General features: G+C 43.9%; 1 protein-coding gene across 1 annotated transcript in view; it reads right to left on the bottom strand.

Annotated features, from left to right (window-relative positions):
• Positions 1-17,442, bottom strand: part of LYST (lysosomal trafficking regulator) — a 191,874-nt gene that overhangs the window by 103,176 nt on the left and 71,256 nt on the right. The window contains exons 19-23 of the mRNA XM_066605399.1: positions 12,437-12,610; positions 8,277-8,426; positions 5,641-5,778; positions 4,265-4,463; positions 3,154-3,252 (exon numbers count right to left, since the gene is read on the bottom strand). Coding sequence (XP_066461496.1) covers positions 3,154-3,252; positions 4,265-4,463; positions 5,641-5,778; positions 8,277-8,426; positions 12,437-12,610 — 760 coding nt within the window. The remainder of the gene's footprint in view (positions 1-3,153; positions 3,253-4,264; positions 4,464-5,640; positions 5,779-8,276; positions 8,427-12,436; positions 12,611-17,442) is intronic.

Raw genomic sequence — 17,442 nt, 5'->3', positions numbered from 1 at the left:
TTTGAAAAACGTATTTTTAACCATTTAGGAAACATATAAATATAACAATGATTATCAACATTTTCAGGAACACTTTGTTTTCCTACACCAAGCCAACATTGCAAAGGCTGATAGGTGTCAGAATGATGGATACCCCCACAAATGACCCAATTTTAAAAACTACACCCCATAATATATTCACTGGGGGGGGGGGGGGTGTCAGGAGTATTTTGACCACACAGTTTTTTTCTCAGGAGTTAATGCAATTTAGAGGAGAAAATCAAATTGCCTTTAAAATGACATATTTCCAAAATATGAAGTTTTTTTTTCCTATAGTGCACATGAAAATGAGGATTTGGACCCCAAAACGGATACCCCTGTTTGTCCTGTGTTCAGAAACATACCCATTGTAATCTTGTGTCTATATGCACAACAGATCGGATCCATGACGGCAGCTGAAACTTTAACTTTAGTATGACTTTTTCCGTGATAGTCGTTATCTATTGGTTAGCGGGGACCAGTCACCAGTGATTTCTCCGGCTTTCCAGCTACCTGCGTCTACATGTAATGATTATCGATCATTTTAAACAAGGGCACCATGAACTTTTCAGTTCACTTAAAATCCATCGGTCACACCTCTGAAGGACTGAGCAAATACATTTCATTTGAATGTATTTCACTCATCTTTCAATAGACTGCAGGATGTTCTCCTTGCAGCATGTTTACACTAGCCATGAGTAGAACAATGGAATGTGGCGGCAGCGGTTTACATAGCTGGGCGTGTGTTTAAACATGCTGGGCTCTGCAAACAACTCCTAGAGGTCCTTTTACATGCAAATGAAGATAATCAAGTTCTAATGGCCATTAAAGGGGTTGTCCCGCGCCGAAACGGGTTTTTTTTTTTTTTCAACCCCCCCCCCGTTCGGCGCGAGACAACCCCGATGCAGGGAGGTAAAGAAAGCTCACCGGAGCGCTTACCTGAATCCCCGCGCTCCGGTGACTTCTCTACTCACCGCTGAAGATGGCCTCTTCCTCCGTGGACCGCAGCTCTTCTGTGCGGTCCACTGCCGATTCCAGCCTCCTGATTGGCTGGAATCGGCACGTGACGGGGCGGAGCTACACGGAGCTACACGGAGCCCCATAGAAGACTGCAGAAGACCCGGACTGCGCAAGCGCGGCTAATTTGGCCATCGGAGGGCGAAAATTAGTCGGCACCATGGAGACGAGGACGCCAGCAACGGAACAGGTAAGTATAAAACTTTTTATAACTTCTGCATGGCTCATAATTAATGCACAATGTACATTACAAAGTGCATTATTATGGCCATGCAGAAGTGTACAGACCCACTTGCTGCCTCGGGACAACCCCTTTAATACCTTATGCAAACACATCGCTAAATCTTTCAAAAGATTATCTTTGTGGTAAAAGGGCCTTAAATGTTTACCTTTCAGTGTAATCCTGCCTATGATGTTAATAAGATGACTGCTAAAAAGTTTTCTTTACAGATCAGGAAGTGTCAGACCTGTGGTCAGTGTGAAAAATGATGGATTTTTTTAAAATATAAATTGACACAAAAGATAAAACAACCATTCTTTAAAAATGTTTAATATAAAAACTTGATTTATATAATAGATCATTTTCTGATAACACATTCCTTTTAACAAATTGTGCAAACTCCAAATGTAAATTAAGAACATAGTTTAAGTTTATCCAATTTGTTAAATAGACCCATTTAGGCCGCCTGCAGACAGCCATCCGGGATCCGACCTGTGCCCCTGCAGTGACCAGTGCGGCTCACCTGCTCCAGCGTCTTCTCCGCTCTTCTGTGTGCCAGCCGTCGCCAAGCCAGCGCATGTGCAGAGCGGAGCCGTTGCGTCACTAGGGAGATTTCTGTGCGGGCCTCTGCGAGGCTCGTACAGAAATAAAACGTCGCGATTTGTTTTCCGCACGTGTTTTCACGCTGACAAATCACAGCTGAGTGCATAGGATTACATTATGTAATGCAATCCTATGGCAGAGGGCACAGGCGGAAATTCCGCGGCAGTGAAATCTTGCACGGCATGCTGTATTTCTGTGCGGGGCTCACAGAGCCCCGCACAGAAATCTCACTCCCTGGCCGCCGGTCTGCGCATGCCCCGGCAGCTGGCACATCAAACAGCCGGAGCCGTGGAAGCAGGCGAGTTCGTGCTGGTCCCTGCAGGGGCGCAGAATGGATCCCGCTGCGAGAATTCTTGCAGCCGGATCCGACCCGGCTGTCTGCAGGCGGCCTTAGGCAGAAAAATTGTTAACAGGCCTTTCACTAAATTATTTTGTGTTTTAGACATTTTTTATGACTCATCCAATAAAGGACCATTGTTTTGTAGAAAAGGGGGCATTGCCAATATGTAACATCCTGAGAAAAAAAATGTCAAAAACTATGTCAATAGTTAGGTTGAATAAAGTTAGACTAATGTTACAAAGACAGGGGGGAGGTGGGGAGGGAGAACTTAGCACAAGAGCAGGAAAAACACTCCAACAGGTGAGTGTAAAAGCTTTTGGGGTAACAACTACATGTTTCAAAACTGAACTGGCTTCTTCTTCCAGGGTAAAACGGCTACCTATTTGTAATCCAAACCAGCTTATTCCTCAGGCAACTTTCCACTGATAGCAAGACTTTTATGATATCAGTGGAAATTTGCCTGAGGAAGATGTCAGTTTAAATTAGAAACATGTAGCTGTTTCTCCATGATTCAGTAAAGCTTTCACACTCAGTGTTGGAGTGGTGGTGCTGCTCCGGCACCAGGTTCTCCCAGGATCTGCAACATTTGTTTGGCGTGGTGAGAAGACAAAAGGAGGAACAGGCTGCGAACGTATATTGGACGAGTCCATCAAGCAGTGTCTCACACAGCTAACCCAGGTAATGCTATTGTGGATACTTGTTCTCAGTCTAGTGGTTATGCACACGGACCCTCCTTTCCGTTTTATTTTTACAATAAAGTTAGGTTAGAGAGACGAGAAAAAGCAAAGTTTTTACAGATTTATCAAATCAATAGAGTCACTGTGATAAATCTGGCACATTTTAGGACTTTCTAGTCTAAGTTTGCAATGTCTATTAGACAGTATTAGTAAATCTGCCCCCACTGTGGTGCAATAGCTTTCCACTATATATACACAGTATAATACGGCTAACTTACCTTTGCTTGAAAACACAGGACTGATTGTAGACTGCCCCCCAATTGAAGAATATCTTTGATTTATTACAAACTTTAGTTTCTCTTGAAATATCTTATCATCTAAAGAAAAAAAAAAAAAGAAATTATATCACACACATAAAATCCACAACCACATATATAAAAAAAACTGCTGCTCAATAAGGCCGGGCTCACACGCGTATGGCAGCGATACTGTACTGCGCACGACAGCGTATCTCATGCAAGTTAGTCATGCGCAGTCTTCCAGTTTTGTTTACAAAAACGGTCCCAAAATCCCTGACAGCAAGAGGGTTAACCCCTTAGTGACGGCCCCATAGTGTTTTTATGTCCTGCCATTGCAGGACCTATATGAAGGAAGATAGCGCTGCTATCTCCCTCCATACATCGCGGGTGTCAATTGTTTATCACAACTGACACCTGTGGCCAACAGCCCTGACACGCTGAGCGGCTGATCAGGGCTGCTAACTTTTTAAATGCCGCTGTTAATTCTGATAGCGGCATTTAAATCCCCCGAACGATGTTCTTTTCCAAGAAAAGAATCTAAATAATAAAGCAAAAATCCATATTTGGTAACGCCACTTCTGTAAAGGTCCAATCAATCAAAGCAACTTATTTACGTTGCACGGTGAACGTCTTCCAAAAATAAATAAAGAAAGAACGCCAGAAATACACATTTTTAGTCACCTTGTCTCCAAGAAAAAAATATAATAAATAGTGATCAAAAAGTATATATTAAAAAAAATGGTACCAACGGAAACGACAGGACGTACCGCACAAAATAAGCCCTTGCACAACTACGTCAGCGGAAAAATAAAAGTCATTGTGCGCAGAAGATGACAGTAGAATATAATAAAAAATAAATAAATATCTTTAAAAAAAAATACAAGTAGTATGCCAAAAACAAAACAAAACAAATTTGGTATCGTAGTAATCATGCTGAGACATAGAAAGAAAGAACAATGGGGTTAAAAGGCCAATGAACACACACAATAAAAGGTAATGTAAATAAATTCTGTGAAAAGATTTCAAGAACAAGTTGCTACAATGAACAGAATAAGAGGCAAATCTACTTTTAAAAAAAAAAGGATCTCACCTATGTGTAAAGAGAAAAAAAAATTATTGGGATTATGACAAACGAAGGTGTTTGTTGGTGGGTGGACTGCCAAAAGAAAACTGAAGATCAACTTGAGAAGGTCCAACTCTGGAGGTGATCCGAGCACTTCTTCAATGATTTTTATATAAGATCCACAAACCTCCTGAGGGATAGATGTTATATAGCCTTCCCTGTGTTCCTGGTGTAAAAAAGTATATCAAAATAAAAACCACACACAAATGTCACAATGGTAAGTAGACCAATTTCTTATACATCCTCCATAGGGGAGGATGCTACATATAACAAGTGCTGGCTGACGACTGGTAGAGGTTGCATGCAGGCCCTTTAAAAGGGAGGGGGGTACCAGAAAACCCTACAGGCAAAGACCTGGGAACAAGCAGTGACACAGGACTGCCATGTGGCCGGCAGCAGCATCCGCAACTCCTAGAGAAGGTGAGAAATAGAGAGGCGCCATAACGTACACACATATATAACACCACTATATGGTGATATTAACTATAGGGAAGAATTGCACATTTCCTTTCTCCCTCCCTTCATTTGCATTTTTATGCCACATACACAAATATCCTTGGGCAATAAATTTGATCTATGTTATCCATATATTCTTAATATACATTTTGTTTGTTTGACATCCAACACCTAATTTATTATTATTTATTTTCACACTTACAGCTTTATATCTATGCATTATAATTAGAGATGAGCGAGCGTACTCGCTAAGGCAAACTATTCGAGCTCGTCTCAAAAGATTCGGGAGCGGCGGGGAAGAGCGGGGAGGAACAGTGTGTGTGGGGGGGGGGGGAGCGATCTCTCACTCTCTCCCCCCGCTCACTCCCGCCCCCTTATTTCCTACCCCTCAAATCAGTAAAGTAAGAGTCCTATTGGCCTCTCTCTAATTATAATTGCATTTTATCATTGGTCTACCAACCTGAGAGCAACCTACTGTGTTTACCTGTCCTATATTCTATGTTTCAGTATGTTTATGGTAATACCAGATATGAATTTTTTTTATTTATTTATTTTTAATATTTTACCATTTTTGCAGAATGGATTTTTCACCTTAAATATCCCCTTTTGCTTTACTCCACTCAGAGTCATGACTATTTTTTTTTTTGTTGACGTAGCTTCATGAGGATGTGTGTTTAGCAAAACCAGTTATATTTCTCTATGGTAACACTTCGGGATAATCATAACCCATTGGTTGGCTTTTATTTATTTTTTGGAGTTAATGGGAAAAAAAAACGGCAATAGTGTTATTGAATTTTAGGATTTTTTTAAATTTGAATTTATTGTAAACATTTTGTAGAAGCCATTTTCCTGGCTTTTGCTTTGCTTTAGCTTATAAATTGACATACCTGTAAAACCTGACATGCAAGCAGAAAGTGATGCACCACTTTGGCTTTTAATAACTGCTGTATATTGAACAGTTTGTAAGGATGGGTATCTCTGATTAATATTTCCAGAGAACTCATTAAAGCTTCCCAGACTCCAACCTGGAAAAAAAAAAAGCACATTAAGAAAGAATTTTCCCAAGTGCTGTAACAATCGATAGCTGTAGCAAGTTATCTGTTCACATGAAGCAATCCTCTATACCAGTGATGGCGAGCCTTTTAGAGACAGCGTGCTCACACTGCAACCTAAAACTCATTTATCGCAAAGTGCCAACATGTCGTCATTCTAAAAAGGACCGGGCCGCTTCAAAATAGACAGCGTGCAGATTTTGACTACTTTTGAATGCGGAAATGCTGCAGAATGTCCTCAGCGGAAATTTCTGTGGAAAATTATGCAGTATGTCCGCATCCAAAAAGCAGTCAAAATTTGCACAGTCTATTTTGAAACAACCCATTTCCGCCACATGTAGACATACCCAAGCGATAATAGCGATCCCCCCACCCCCCAGTGTAACAGTGACACCCCACAGTGGCCCCCAGTATAATGGTGACCCCCCCACAGAGCGGCCCCCAGTGTAACAGTGACACCCCACAGTGGCCCCCAGTATAATGGTGACCCCCCCCCACAGAGCGGCCCCCAGTGTAAGAGTGACCCCCCCACAGAGCGGCCCCCAGTGTAAGAGTGACCCCCCCACAGAGCGGCCCCCAGTGTAAGAGTGACCCCCCCACAGAGCGGCCCCCAGTGTAAGAGTGACCCCCCCACAGAGCGGCCCCCAGTGTAAGAGTGACCCCCCTACAGAGCGGCCCCCAGTGTAAGAGTGACCCCCCCACAGAGCGGCCCCCAGTGTAATAGTAACACCCCACAGAGCGGCCCCCAGGATAATAGTGACACCCCACAGCGACCCCCAGGATAATAGTGACACCCCACAGCGACCCAAAGTGTAATAGTGACACCCTACAGCTGCCCCCAGTGTAATAGTGGCACCCCACAGCAGCCCCCAGTGTAATAGTGACACCCCACAGCAGCCCCCAGTGTAATAGTGACACCCCACAGCAGCCTCCAGTGTAATAGTGACACCCCACAGCAGCCTCCAGTGTAATAGTGACACCCCACAGCAGCCTCCAGTGTAATAGTGACACCCCACAGCAGCCTCCAGTGTAATAGTGACACCCCACAGCAGCCTCCAGTGTAATAGTGACACCCCACAGCAGCCCCCAGTGTAATAGTGACACCCCACAGCAGCCCCCAGTGTAAGAGTGACACCCCACAGCAGCCCCCAGTGTAATAGTGACACCCCACAGCAGCCTCCAGTGTAATAGTGACACCCCACAGCAGCCTCCAGTGTAATAGTGACACCCCACAGCAGCCCCCAGTGTAATAGTGACACCCCACAGCAGCCCCCAGTGTAATAGTGACACCCCACAGCGGCCCCCAGTGTAATAGTGACACCCCACAGCGGCCCCCTATCCCCACCCCCGGAGACCCACATACTTACCCCCTCCTCCTCGTGGAAGCTCTGTTACTCACCTGCTCGGCGCTGATCCCAGGTGCACACTGTGCCGCCGGATGCCTCCTCCCCCTGTTCTCGTAGAACCTAAGAGGAGACGTCAGGGGGGGAGGGAGGAGGAGGATCCCGGCTGCACACTGGCGTCACAGTGTGCGCCGGGATCAGTGCCGCTAGCAGCACAGCTGAGTGAATACCAGCAGGGGAGCCGAGGCCTCTGCCGGTATTCACTAAAGTGGTGAGTAGCTGATGGTGGAGGGTGCCAGCAGGGATGGCTCTGCGTGCCGCCTCTGGCACGCATGCCATAGGTTCGCCACCACTGCTCTATACACTTGTTTATTTTACCCAGTCATATGGCAAATACATATTCTGCAGTGCTATACAGTTTGTGGAACTTCATTAAATCTGCCCAGCTCCCCATAAAATGTAAAGCAACATACATACTGCACAGAAACATAATATTGTTATGATACACACATACATACAATAACTGTAGAGCCGTGGTAATGAAGTTGCAAAAAACGGGAGGCCGAACTCAACTTTTTTTGCACAGGGCCCTTGAGCCTTTAGCCATGCTTCCTGGAAGCGCTCCCTAATGAGAATCCCTACCTGACAAATGCTGATGCCTTTCACCTGGATATTTATATAGTTTTTATCAGGGAACGGAGCAGCAATATCTCGCACATTTAATGTCGATCAGCAGTAGCCACAAAATGATTAAATGACTGATCACTAACCTTTCACAATGTACAGCTGAGAACCGCACTTATTTTAAATGCCTGTTATAAATTTACATGTAATTTACATACATTTATCTCTAAGGCCGGGCTCACACGGGCATTTTGTATTGCAGATTCTGCGATCGCTGCCAACAATTAACATTGTGCATGGGCCGCAGGTACCCGCATCTTCTCTAAGCGACAGCGCGGGAAGTACAAACTAACTGTACTGCGGATGACTGCCTGCAAGCCTCCGCGGTCATGTGCAATACAGGTATAGGGGGTACGCCTGACACCAGTAATGTTTTCTACATGCAACAAAAACATTGCTTCAACCAATGTAAATAACATACTGTAAGGTAATTAACTTTCATACCTCAGCCTTTGCCCAAATTTTCCAGTCCAAGAGCAGGTGTTCTAGTAATCGAACATCTTGAATCACAGCAGTAGTTTCATAATTTAGACAAAAATTGTCATTTTCACTTGTACTGAGTAACCAATCGCCAGTGCATCCTTTTAGAATAGTCTGAGGTATAAAGAGATGACATGTTATACAGTCAATCATAAATCGAAAGAGCTGAAATAACAGAGCAAAAGGTCTATTGAATTACAAGCTGACAAAGAAATAAATGGTGTGTGTATAGCTGACCAATGCAGTAGAAGAAATAGAAACATATACAGTTTATCCTATTTCCCATCATAAACTAGGAAAATGATTGAGAATTATGCTGGTACAAACGTAAGGCCTCACGCACACAGGCACACACTGATTCCGTGCGGGAAATCCCGCATGGAATCCTTCCGTGCACGCTGCCTGCAAACCTGTCAGAAGAAGTCTGTACGCGGATGTGCTGCCCGCACCCCGGGGCACATGTGCAGTACAGGACGTTGCGCCGTCGCCTAGGCGATGACACGAATCTGCGACACTTCTGCACTGCTCATTGCAGGAGTGCCACAGGAGGACTTCAAGGGAAGCCGTCCCTGCGTATCTGCTCTAAAAATGGAGCATGCCGCTATCTTATTTTGGCACGGAGTGGCCGCAAATAAAATCTGCTGGTGTGCGTGGAGAGAGAAATCTCCCCACACATCAATGGGCACATTGAGAAGCGAATCACCCACGCCTGCTGACAAGCGAGGAATCCGCTGCAAAAAATTTTCCCATATGAATGAGGCTTTACTCCTTAATGACTGCAAACATAACTTTTTAAAGGGCCTTATTCTATAGGGACACCTTTTCACATTACTGTAGAATAAACCTTGACCATGTTTCTTGGGCCACCTTGGAGTGGGTGCATGGCTGCATAACGACAGCCTAACTCCAGCTGTAATCGCAGGGATTAGAGGAATTTGATTCTGAACATTTATCCTTTTGATCCCCAAAGTCAAGAGTGACCATTGCATGCCGAAAAGGGTCTCATCAAATTGATCACGTTACCAAATTTGCAGTGGGCAGAAGTGGACAACCCTTGAACAATCGGCCCTGAGTACTAAGAAAGGAGCCCAACATACATCTACACAATAATGAAGACACTGCACTTTCAAATAAATTATTACATACTGTAAGGAACTGATTTATAATGAAGACTAAACAAGTAATCAGTGATTTGGGGCTTTGTGCTCTCATATAAAACAACTATTTATGCTTTGTGCACGACCTGGACAAGTGCCTAATATATGTACTTTTCTTGTTATTTACATAAATAATGGACAAAAGATATTGCAATTTCTTGGTGGAATTAAAATTTTTGGTGTCTTTTATGTCATCCTTTCAAGCAGATTTACAGCCAGTGCATCTTTACTTGACTCTGTAAATCTGAGGAGTGGTCGCTTTATTAACCCTAATAAAATCAGTTTTCTTGTGTATGTGGAGATATCTATCTATCTATCTATCTATCTATCTATCTATCTATCTATCTATCTATCTATCTATCTATCTATCTATCTATCTTATATATATATATATATATAATCTATATATATATACCTATATATATATACACATCTATATATACATCTATATATATATATATATATATATACACACATACATATATATACACATACATATATATACACATACATATACACACACACACACATATACACATATATACATATATACATATATACATACATACATACATACATACATACATACATATATATAAATAAAATTTATTCCATTCAGAATACTTTTCTAATGGATAGCTGGAGTATGTCCTACCTTCATTAATGTGTACAGTAGGTTGGAACATTCTGAGGAACCTTTAAGTTGCCTGTACACTAAAGGGCAGATGTACTGTTCAAAATAGGATAGTGCTCTGACATGCCCTGTGCCACATTTACAATGCATTTTAGACACTTTTCCAAACTCGCACAAAAAACATATCTGGCTTTGTGAAAGAGGGTGTGGCCCAAATTACTCCAAAGTTGTACCAAACTGTGGCACAATGCACCAAATTGGTGGCGCACTTTTTGGCATATTTTTAGTCAACTAATAGAAGGTATAAACTTAGAGTGGTCAGTCGTAAAATTCAACAGGTTAAGCATCTAGCATAAGCTGCTCTAATGAATTTGATGTATTTTAAAACGGTCTTAGTTTGCACAATCTTTTACAGTATTAGTAAATCTGTCCCTCGGGCTGCATTTACACGAACGTATATCGGCTCTGTTTTCACGCCGAGCCGATATACGTCGTCCTTATCTGCAGAGGGGGGAGGATGGAAGAGCCAGGAGCAGAAACTGAGCTCCCGCCCCCTCTTTGCCCCTCAGCACTATTTGCAATGGGGAGAGGCGGAACGGGGGCAGGGCTAATTCTCAGAACTTAGCCCCGCCCCCATCCCGCCTCCTTTCATTGCAAATAGTGCAGAGGGGCGGAGAGGGGGCGGGAGCTCAGTTCCTGCTCCTGGCTCTTCCATCCTCCCCCCCCTGCAGATGAGGTCGACGTATATCGGCTCGGCGTGAAAACCGACACATTAAGCTTAATAAAAACTTAAGTCTTACCATTGCTAGGCAATGGAAAAATCTCAGGGACCCAAACCTTTCAGAGCATTTAAGGAACGCCTACACTTCACCCATTGAATGGAGAACCTTACTGCAACAGCCCATGACTGCAAAGAGGCATATACACATCTTTTCTCAGTTTTTAACAAGATGTGCACATGGACCAGGAGCAATGTCTCTTAGATCTTATTGTAATATGACTAGAGCTTCATTAGCTCTCACCTCCTTCCTATATGTAACCCCCCCTTCTGTCACTCCTTCCTATACGTAACACCCCCTTCTGTCACTACCTACTTCTGTGTTCCTACTGTTATTTGTGGTTGTGTCATTATCCCATCTTGTGTTTGTGCCCTCAGGCCAGTCTGTATACGTCGGCTGGTAATAGCATCCCTCGTTTCCTAGTATGTTCCCCATGTGACTATCCTCTAGTTCTGGGGTTCGAGTATCGGTCATCATCCATGGACGGGTCAGACGTAACACTAACAATATGCATGTTTACTAACCAAATTAAAAGCACATTCATGAAACAGCATCTTTAAACAATTCAAAGTTTAAAGAGTTGCAACAGTCAACTTAAGACAGTAGCAAGTACAAGAAAAATCAAAATTACTTGCCCCAGGGTATATTACATACAGGGTTATACTGCAGATCAATATACAGTACATTGTAACACAATATCAACTATTTACTAGTTACAGTATACTGTATTTGTCTTACAACTGTCTGTATGGTCTATTCATAAAGGTTACAAGTCTTAACTGAAACCATTATCACATGTCCTATTCTTGTCCGGGGTCCGCGAACAGGGGACAGCGCACACAGGAAAATAGAACACATTTCCGATGTGTTGTGCGCTCTATTTTTACAGGCAGAACACAGAGATTGCCGCGTGATTGTGGTCTTAGTAACTAAGAGGTATAAAGGGAATGTGTAACCAGAAAATGAACTATATAAAAAAATAAAAATATCAAAAATCACATTTTTATGTTAAACATATTTAAGAATTTTTTAAAAACTTTTTACATTTTTGGTCATTAGATTTTAAAAATACCCTAAAATCTTGCATTTGTCATACTGACCACAAAGTCCAATACTGATCTGTCACTTGCTGATCTGTAGAAAAAACCTTGCAGCAATCATCTCATTAACCTCCCAGGCAGGATTACACTAAGAGGTAAACCCTTGTATATTGTTAACAGGATCCAGCATTTACAATAAGTGATCATCTGTGACTATTTCCTCCCCCCTCCCTGAACAATAACCTCTACACAGGTCACAGAGCATGTCTAGAACAGTCTCCCATACAAGTCAATGGGTCCCCTCCTGTCCATTGTGTAAATGGCCCATGAAGCTGCTGTAAAGCATCTCTAAATGTTGTTAAATGTAGTTCAGGAAGGATGACAGCCTCCATGGTCAGTTATACACAGCAGGATAAAGAAATGTTACAATCAGAAAATAAAAATAGAATTAGAAAAATGGAAAATGTTTCTCCATCTGGTTTAAAGTAATAAAGAGTTCATTCTAAATACATACCTTTAGCATATGAAATCCCACAGTACATTTCGGTTGTGTTAAAACTTGGTGTATCATAGGATATATATCACAGTTTTCACTTTCCTGTATTCTCTGCTGGTTATACTTTATTAAGGACAGTATAATCTGTAATCCTAAGGATTGTGTTTCTTCACAGCTGCTGATCTCCACAATCTGAAACAAATGTGATTTACATTTTTTAAATACTCTACATTACTACTTATATATGTTGAAACACAACGCAAAAAAGAAATCAATAATTATGGTGAAAAACTAAGAGGGCTATAATTCAAGGACCTGAGAATTGCTACCAGGATATACTATTGTTAGAGCTTGGCCAGTCTTCATATTGCACATTTTACAGACCAATTTTTTTATTTTTTTTTTAAACACAAAAAGTCGCCAAATTTTATTTTTATAAAAGTGGTAAGATTTATAACACTAAAATTTTTTTTAAAGTAAAGTATTGATCGCATTTGGGAACGTTGGCATGCAAAATGTATAGAAAATTTGGCATGTGTGCACATATTGGAAAATAACTGTGTAATGGTTCTTTCCATGCATATTGTCTTCTTCTCACATTATACTTTATGCTGGTGGTATTTTTTTTTAATGGTTTGAGAGGACATAATATGCCACAGAAATTAATCACAGACAAGCTAAACTCTGCTACATCTGTATATACTGTCCAAACGTCTTATATTTGTTTTCATAGGTCCTTTTTATTTGGAGATTTACCTGTATTACAAGGTTTAAAATCTTAACAGTAATTTAAAAAATGTTAAAAGTACATTTTGTTCTCCTGCACCAAGCCAGGCTTGCAGAGGCTCAGAGGAGCCAGAACATGAGGAAGCTTTCACAAATGACCCCATTTTTAAAACTACAAGAGGTGTAGTATGCATGTTCATCTAATATATATATCACAGGAAAGAATGTGAAGAACGCATGCAAAACTAAAATATGGGGGGGGAGGGGGTGGCCTGGCCATGGCAGAGGTTGGCAGTAGGCACTGAGAGCTCCTGATACCAGAGGCGCTGATGGCCCATCGCGCGGCTTCACTCATCGTCTAGAAACCACAATGGGCAGCAGCAAGAAGGGCAGAACCCAGTGACACCCTGAAGTCCAGTCCTGGACCCCCACAAGCCCGGGTCTGGAAGCCTTCCTGCTCGGCGGGCAGCGGCAGAGGAACGGCCGTGAGGAGACATAGGACGGCGCCGGGGGCAGACTGGAGGAGGAGCTGCAGGGACACAGTGCCTTACCACAGTAGCCTGTAGTAAGCAGAGGCCCCCCTTGCTCCTCCGTCGATGCGTCCGCAGGAGGCGGCAGGAGCATTGAGCTGAAACGAGACCCTGGCGGCATATCCCCCAGCCCCAACACAGGAGGATCCACGTGGCAGGAGACGGCCATCACGGAAACAAGCGCGGTGCAGCTCTCTGGCTGCAAGCAACACAGGAGCAGGGATACAATGGAGGGGGCAGAGGGAAGACCACAGCTGCCTGTGAACCCCATGAACTTCTGTGCCGGACAGCCTAAAGACTGCCTCCATCTTCCAGAGGTAATGCTGTCCCCCATTCCCATGCAGGAACTGTCCTCCCCAAACAGTGCCACTACACAAGATGGCGGCCCCTCCTCTCCACCATACATCTATCAGGCGGCCCCCTCTCAGCCTTTAATCCCAGAGCTGGAAACAAAGGGCACCCCTCTCACCTCAGCTGGAGGGGGATGATGGTCACCCGGACAATCCGCATACCGGTAGTAGACCCCTGGAGATCGGCCTCCAACCCTTGACAGGGATGCAGTCCATTACACATACAAGGGGATGGTCCCCCTAAGCCACAGAAGATGGGGCTGTGGGCATGTCATTATCTCCCACTGCAGCAACACCTGCTAAAACAGTAAACCCGGGCCCAGAACCCAGACGTGTCCTGCCTGTCTCAGCCAGAGGGAATCATAATTCCGCCCAGGGGGCACAAATGCTGGGTGCAGGTACCTCTTGTCCAAACGCTGCCGCACAGAGTGGCCGAAGCATAGGGGATACATAGAGAGAGGAAATTATAAAGGGCAGTTCATGGGTCCCCAATGCATCCCCACCCCGGTAAGTGGGTCTTGAATATACGATAGCCGAATTCCATGAACTGAGAGCCCAATTACAATCTATTCCTACTAGAGAGGATATTGAGGCATACATCTCACGCTTAGAGTCAGCATACAAAGCAGAAATTTGCTCTGTTCGCCAAGATGTCCACCATTTGGGAGAGAGGGTCTCAACGACAGAGGGCGACGTGGCATCCCTTGCTGATTGAGTGGAGGGCCACGAGTCGGCCCTAGCCACCATATCTCATTAGTTACATTTCCTAATGGACTCTGTAGACAATGTTGAGAACAGGGGGTCGAAGGCACAACATCTGCATTAGAGGCCTTCCTGAGGATATAGGGCCCCCTAAACTAGAGGCGACAGTGTGAAGCATCTGCAACAATCTGCAGCAGGCCCCGCCTGATGCCATATTGGAGATGGACAGATGTCACAGGGCCCTCGGCCCACGGTCTAGAGGCCCAGACCGACCACATGACAGTGTGCAGAATCCACAAATTCCAACTGAAAGAAGCCATAATGAGGGGAGCCCGCGAGCGGAGAGATATACAACATGAGGGGACTCGACTACAAATATTGCCAGACCAATCCAGATTTACATTGGCTAAACGGCGGGGCCTTCGCCCTCTGTTGGAGGAACTCTGCCGCCGGGACATCACATACAGCTGGGGGTTCCCCTTTCACCTCCAAGTTTGTCACAGAGAAATATTGAGTGAGCCAAGACACCCAGAAGAAGCCCCGTCCTATTGCAAGGCGCTCGGCCTCCCGATTACTGATATTATAGGCTGGCCAACCCTAACCTCATTACCGGTGTACCCAACAGCCATACAGGGGCCCTATATGCTGCTAGCAATAGGTTTCTGCTGATAATTAGTAAATGGTTTCCCATAAATTTACATAATGGCCCTTGTTGCCGTGCAGTGGGCTGGGGGCGCCTTCCGGGGTGGTCTCTCCGCTGGTGGAAAGCGCGTCTCAGACCTGGGGGCGCAGGATCGACGCTAGGTCGACCTATGGGCAGTTTCTAGTTCTTTTTTTTACCTTCCGCCATTTTTCTGCTTTTTGAGGGCGCAGGCGTCTTCCCCACCTGCGGGAGGAGGCAGGTGCGCTCTGACTAATCGGCAAATTTTGTCCCGCTGAGGGGACCGCTGGTGATGTAGTTCTGAGAGGGCTGCACTCCAGTGTTTGAGTTTTGTTGGATTGTTTGCTGTTTTTCCTCTTCACACCCCCCCCCCCTTTTCTCTCTCTTTCTAAAATAGCTACCTGCTCCTGTTTCTCCTTCTCACATCTCCCCAGCTCGGGGCGGGATCTAGGTGACAGTTGCTTATCAGTGGGCCTCTATCCCTTGCTCCTAGGGGGGTCAAACCTTACTTATAATTGTCCTTCTGGCTCTCCCCCCCCTTTTTTTCCCTTTTCCTCTTTTCTTTCCCTCTTGCTTTCTGTGACTCTTGCCTAAAAAAAGGTTAAAAAAAATAAAATAAAATAAAATTTGATTAATTTTCACCCATCTGTCACAAGTGGGACAAATGTCTTTGGACAGATTACATGAAAATGAAAAGATGCTCCCCAACATTCATTGCATTATTTCTTTTGGATTTAGAAATACCCCACCTCTGCTGTAATTAGCTACCGAGGCATCAGGGCAAAATTTGTGTTGAGATAAATTTCAGGCAGAATGATATAACACCTGCACAACGGCTCCATTTTGAAATCTACTTCTCTTCAGGAATTCATCCAGGAGTATAATTAATATTTTGAAATATTCTGTTCCCAAAATAATTAATTGAAAGCTTTTGTGAAAAATTAAAAATTTTTTTTTTCTACAGGTGTCAAAGATGGGACATTTTTTTTTTCATGTACTGTTCAAAAAAATAAATAAGAAAAACCCCAACATTCATTGTGCCATTTCTCCTGTGTTGATAAATACATCCACTTTGGCAATAATCACTTGCCTGGGCACAGGTCAGAATCCAAGAGAAAAGGAGTACCCTGTGGCATTCAGGGATTTCAATGCAGATCTGCAGCAGATTCCACCTAAAGGGGTGAAGTTTGCTGTGGATCCACGGCAAAATACTCGTCGATGTTGTGGACTATCATGCAAATTTTGAAGCAAACTTTTCTGCTATAGAAAATTCACAGTTAGTTCACTACATGTGAATGTATCCATATACATAATCTGAGCCATACTGGACTATTTATATATACCTGCAAATATCAATATTTCAACGGAAGCTGTCTGTACGCATCCCGCACAAAATTGAGGCATGCTGCAATTTCTCACCGTCGAGTGGAAAATCGTAATCGATTTCTGCTCGTGAGAAGGAAATCGTGGATTCTCATAGCATGGTATGGGCGGAATGTGCTGCGGATTCCGGAGGCAGGATGCAAATGTAAATCCGCCGGTGTGTAGGAGGCCTTTGGCTCTGTGCAGCATCTGGCCCTGTTCCGGAAACTGCTGGATAGCAGAATGGGAGGGAAAAAAGGTACCGCTGATGGGTGCGCGGAAGCCCTTTTTTTTTTTTAAAGCATTCTTACTTTGCTAAATTTTTTTCAACACCTGCCTAAAACTGTTACACATTAAGGTTTATCATATATATGATGAGATATGATGTCCTACCCAGCAGAGCAGCAGGAAGTTCTGTAGCGGCGCGGCTCTACCATTAATTTCAATGAAAGTGTAACCGGCACATGCACTTCCTGTGCTCATGGCTAATGAATATGTATGGACTGCTGCACTAACAAGCAGGCCAGTCGATCAGCTGATGGAGGGATCCAAGGAAGAGAACCCCCATCCATCAACTACTGATGGCCCAAGCAGAGCCTAGGTCATCAGTGGAAGAGATGGCAGACAATCCCTTTAAATGTCTCAACAAAGGGAGAAGGCTCCTTCTGCCCCCTGAACACCCTCCCTTTACCT

The sequence above is a fragment of the Eleutherodactylus coqui genome, chromosome 1 (genome assembly GCF_035609145.1).
Source record: "Eleutherodactylus coqui strain aEleCoq1 chromosome 1, aEleCoq1.hap1, whole genome shotgun sequence".
Classification (NCBI taxonomy): domain Eukaryota; kingdom Metazoa; phylum Chordata; class Amphibia; order Anura; family Eleutherodactylidae; genus Eleutherodactylus; species Eleutherodactylus coqui.
The sequence above is the reverse complement of the archived record's forward strand: the minus strand, read 5'-3'. Positions and strand labels throughout refer to the sequence as shown.